The sequence below is a fragment of the Scylla paramamosain genome, chromosome 2, assembly GCF_035594125.1.
Source record: "Scylla paramamosain isolate STU-SP2022 chromosome 2, ASM3559412v1, whole genome shotgun sequence".
Lineage (NCBI taxonomy): Eukaryota > Metazoa > Arthropoda > Malacostraca > Decapoda > Portunidae > Scylla > Scylla paramamosain.
In genome coordinates this window covers 5,087,501-5,092,500 of record NC_087152.1, presented here as the reverse complement: position 1 = coordinate 5,092,500, position 5,000 = coordinate 5,087,501, and the positions used below count along the sequence as shown (strand labels likewise).

The following is a 5,000-nucleotide window of genomic DNA, read 5'->3' as shown; positions in this document are numbered from 1 at the left end:
CACACACACATGACAACAAAAAGGAAGAAGTAAAGAAGAAACAAGAGTGAGAGCAGGTGGCAGGTGTGGGAAGCAGAGTTAGTTAGGAGAAGCAAGTTGGCAGTGCACTCACGGATCACGTCGAGAACCAGCGTCGTGTTGGTAGCGACGCCCATACCGTTGGCGGCTTCGCAGGTGAACACACGCCCGTGGTCCTCTGCAGTCGCCCTCACCTCCACCTCTGACCTGTGGTGGAAGGCGCCCAGGTGTATTAGAACCATATTCTGAAATCCATTTGCGCCGCATCTCCACTATGTTCAAAAGCCTCTATTTGAAGCTGCACGGTTTTTTTTAGGATTTTTATGGCTGTAGTGACAGATTAACAAGATTTCTACCTTATTAACAAATTAAACACTCTTAACTACTACTACTACTACTACTACTACTACTACTACTACCACCACCAGCACCACCACCACCACCACCACCACCACTGTCGCTCTGGTCAATACAAAGAATTCACAAGAGGAGGATAGAGACAAGAGTTACTGCATAAGACCTTTGGACCCCACATAGGCAGCAACAGGCCCAGCTAACCCTATGTATACTCCCACTTCCCTTCCCTCGTTACTTTTGCCTGGTTTCCTCAGTGTGATGAAGACTCCATGCTAGGGCGAGGCTGGCGGAATGGGTGAGGAGTGGGGCGAGCAGGGACATGGCTGGGTTGGTGGGGATTGTAATGTTAATGCTAGCTTTATGAGTCTATAGGATAATATCACCGAAAGAGTATATTGTAGCGGGGTCTTCATGTTTCAGCTGTAAGAAGTAAAAATTGTAAGATGGTTAAGCTAAAGGGAAAGAGAAAACAAAAATAGGAAGAACTTACAGTAATAATGTCAAGAGAGAGAGAGAGAGAGAGAGAGAGAGAGAGAGAGAGAGAGAGAGAGAGAGAGAGAGAGAGAGAGAGAGAGAGAGAGATCACATTTCCCGAAGACAATCAGTTAATTCTGTCATCGTCCTTCCTTCCTTCCTTCATTCATTCCTTCCCTTCCCTCCCTTTGTCCCTGTCTCCCTCCTTTCCTGCTTTCTCCCTTTGTCTTCGTCTCTTCATTCCTCCCTTGACTTACCTCCCTGTCCTCTCCCAAACCCACACTCAAATCAATCAAGACGGCAAATAGACTCCATAGATAACTAGATCAGTGAATGAATAATGAGCAAGTCCATAGAGCGCAAAGAGGAACAAGGTATTGGAAGCTTTGAGGTGAATCCTGTGATCGAGACGAGAGTGAAGCTTTCTGCCAGAGAGAGAGAGAGAGAGAGAGAGAGAGAGAGAGAGAGAGAGAGAGAGAGAGAGAGAGAGAGAGACTTAAACACACCACCTAACACACCCATACACACAAAAACACGTCTTCAGTGACCAACGAAACTACTCCTTGGTGCCTCACTCAATTCGACAATACTCCCCTAAGCCTAACGGTCATGTTTCTTTTTCTTTTCTCCCGTTCCTCCGACTCCTCTTAAACATCCGTCTCTCGCAACTCACGTGGAAACAGTGCCGCCGTAGAGACCCTGGGACTGCGTGTGGGTCGTCTCCGTCAGGGGCACACCGTTGGAGTGCCAGACGAGGGTGGAAGGCGGCACGCTAGACGAAGATTGGCAGGTGAGAGTCGCTACCTGGCCCGCCTCCACACTGCTCGGCGTCACCCACGATGATACTTCCGTCGGGGGAACTGCGCACGGGGAAATACATCGAGAAAGAGAGAGTGAGTGGAAGGAGCTGGGAAATATTGCACGCGAAGGAATAGATGGAGTAGATTGAGGGCGTGAGTGAAGAAGAAGGAAAGGAAGGAAGGAAGGAAAAAAAATGATGCACACAACACTGAAGGAGTGTAATAAGGAGAACAGAAACTGGGAGATTATAGCATTGTATTATAGATAGAATGTGGAAACAAGGAAAATGAGTAGAAAATGGAAACTAGTGGAAAATGAATTATGGAAAGTATAGCATTGTATTGACAGAAAGTTGAGGCAGCAGGGAAAAAAAAATAATAGATGGGAAAATAAGGCATTACAATGGCGGATAGAAAGTGGAATTAGTGTTGAGAAAAAAAGAGAAAATAGTAGAACAGCAAAATACGCGAAGCTGCAAGAAATCAGAAGGCCTACACATGGTAGTCCTAACAAACATACCTGCCTATAACCACTTACCTTCCCTATCCACAAATTTATCTAATTTTATTTCAAGTCTCCTTGTTAAGTTGATACTAACAATTTGATTACTGAGTGTACTGTACATAGCCACTACTCTGAGAACCAAAATCTCTCTCTCTCTCTCTCTCTCTCTCTCTCTCTCTCTCTCTCTCTCTCTCTCTCTCTCTTGCGTTTGAATATCTAATTTTGACTACTTTTAAACAGGCTATAGTAGAAGTTATAATCCGAGAATGTTGTCATGATTTTAGTGACAGTTTAACGAGTTCAACACCTACAAAGAAGAAAAATATCCATGAGGCGAATATTAATAATCTCATTGGCCTTTTAAAAATACTCCTGATGAGAGAATAAAGCGTGTAAAAATACGAGAGAGAGAGAGAGAGAGAGAGAGAGAGAGAGAGAGAGAGAGAGAGAGAGAGAGAGAGAGAGAGAGAGAGAAAGGAAGAGAAAAAAAGAAGTAACATAAAAATAACTACCAAAATCAAGAGTGGCAGAGGAAGTTAGAAGTTTAGGAGAGAAAAATCACACTGGAGAGTGAGAGGGAGAGTGAGAGTGACGGAGTTAATAAGGGATGGACGCCCGGGGGAGGAAGGGAGGCAGGGGGGAGGGAGAAGTTTTGGGAAGTAATAAATGATGACTTGGTGAGAGAGAGAGAGAGAGAGAGAGAGAGAGAGAGAGAGAGAGAGAGAGAGAGAGAGAGAGAGAGAGAGAGAGAGAGAGAGAGAGAGACACACACACACACACACACACACACACACACACACACACACAACTTATTCACCACATCTTGCCTCACATTTACACCACACAGCTAGCAAGATCAAAAGAGCAGTTAGCTTGAAAATAGCGGTAGAAGAATGTAAGAGATGCAACACTGCTGCGATGAGAGAGAGAGAGAGGCTGAAAACAGTCAGTTAAAATGTCACATGATGAACAACAACAAATAGAGAGACAGGCACCGTCACTCACATCTTAGGCTGATGGTGGAGTGGGAAGTCATGGGCGTGGTGGTAGCTGGGTTGGTGACCTTACACGTGACCTGCTTCCCATTGTCTACCCTCGTGACGCGCAGCTGAGCACGGATCCGCGTCACGCCCCCTGCGCTCTCGTCCTCCACGCCCACCACTTTCTGGCCCGCCTTGTATAGACTGATGGGTGAAAGAGAACGGGAGGGTAGCTTGGTCAGGTGTGTGTGTGTGTGTGTGTGTGTGTGTGTGTGTGTGTGTGTGTGTGTGTGTGTGCTGCTACTACTACTACTACTACTATTACTACCCCAGCACTACCACCACTACCACCACCACCGCTATTAATACTACTATTGGGCACGGGAAAGGATAATAATAATAACGGTAATAATGATAATAAAGGTAAATGAAATACTAACAACAAGAACAAGAGTAACGACAGAAATGCAAACAAAAGAGAGAGAGAGAGAGAGAGAGAGAGAGAGAGAGAGAGAGAGAGAGAGAGAGAGAGAGAGAGAGAGAGAGAGAGAGAGAGAGAGAGAGAGAAAGTCCAAAAGAGAGCAAGGACAAAAAAAAAAAGAAAGAAAACGGCGTGTTAGCCTCAGGTGGTAGGAGGAGAAGCACGTTTGTATCAGTAATCTCACGCTGAGCATCTAATTAGTAAACCTTGATGCAAGGGAACACACACACACACACACACACACACACACACACACACACACACACACACACGAGAAGCCATCCTGAGTTCATTGGAAGGAATACAAGAGAATTTTCAACAACACCATTATCTTCAGGTCCTGACTAAGCTGTTTGACTTCAATCATTCCATACACTTGCTTAAAAAAAAAAAAATAAGTAAATAAATAAATAAATAATAATAAAAAAGTAATAATAAATAAAGTGAAAATATAAACTAAGTCCTATGATGTGTTTTGTATTGGCTACGTATGAATGTTCAAATGTACTGGAAGAAATGTAATTAGCTACGGTATATAGAGCAAACAAAGGAGAACTCTACAGCTACGTAATGTTTGTTTTGGGGGCAGGGTATAGATTATTGTTTGTATTGTAATGTATTGTGCGTTTAATGTAGGTGGAAGCACAGTGTGGAGTTGCAGGGATAGTACAAGGAGGTAGTGTTATAGAGGCCCATTACATTTTTTTCTTTCCAGATATACGTACAAGGAGTGTTAAGTTCGTGGGCTGAGATACAATGAGGTTCTGTAAGTGATCCGTGACATCATCTTTCTAGACATACAAGGAGCGTTAAGTTCACGGCCAAAGATACAAAAAGACGGGCTCCACACACACACTTTTAACTAAATTTACAACGGGATGTGGCAAATAAATTATGACGATGCTGAGTTGCCTCCGTAGAAATACATCAATACTTTAGACCACGAAGTTATTAGTCATTCCTCGTACACACGGATTGCTGGGTCGAAAACAGCAATAAAGAAAATTAAACTTCCACAAAACGCCCACGTGTTACTGTCACATAAATGGTAAAACAATGGAAGGAAAAAAGTGATAAAGAAATGTAATTAGTCTGGATTATAAATTTCACGCGGCCGATATTAGTATTCTTTGTTGTTTGGAAATTGGCTTGTTGTAAAATTGTGAGTTTTTTTTACCTGTTGGTTGTTGCTACAGAGAGAGAGAGAGAGAGAGAGAGAGAGAGAGAGAGAGAGAGAGAGAGAGAGAGAGAGAGAGAGAGAGAGAGAGAGATGAATCAACAGTATTTACTATATACATTTTGGCTTACAATAAAAATTATGCAATTGTATGTTTTGTCGGTGTCCATTTGTAAATTACTAAAAAGACTTATTAATTGCAAGCATT

The 5,000-nt window shown here is 43.2% G+C and overlaps 1 protein-coding gene across 2 annotated transcripts in view; it reads right to left on the bottom strand.

Annotated features, from left to right (window-relative positions):
* The window catches only part of LOC135108954 (interference hedgehog-like), a 28,835-nt gene that overhangs the window by 15,875 nt on the left and 7,960 nt on the right, over window positions 1–5,000 (bottom strand). For both annotated transcript variants that reach the window (XM_064019858.1, XM_064019865.1), the window contains exons 5-7: window positions 3,160–3,338; window positions 1,523–1,709; window positions 113–225 (exon numbers count right to left, since the gene is read on the bottom strand). In XM_064019858.1, the coding sequence (XP_063875928.1) occupies window positions 113–225; window positions 1,523–1,709; window positions 3,160–3,338 (479 nt within the window). The remainder of the gene's footprint in view (window positions 1–112; window positions 226–1,522; window positions 1,710–3,159; window positions 3,339–5,000) is intronic.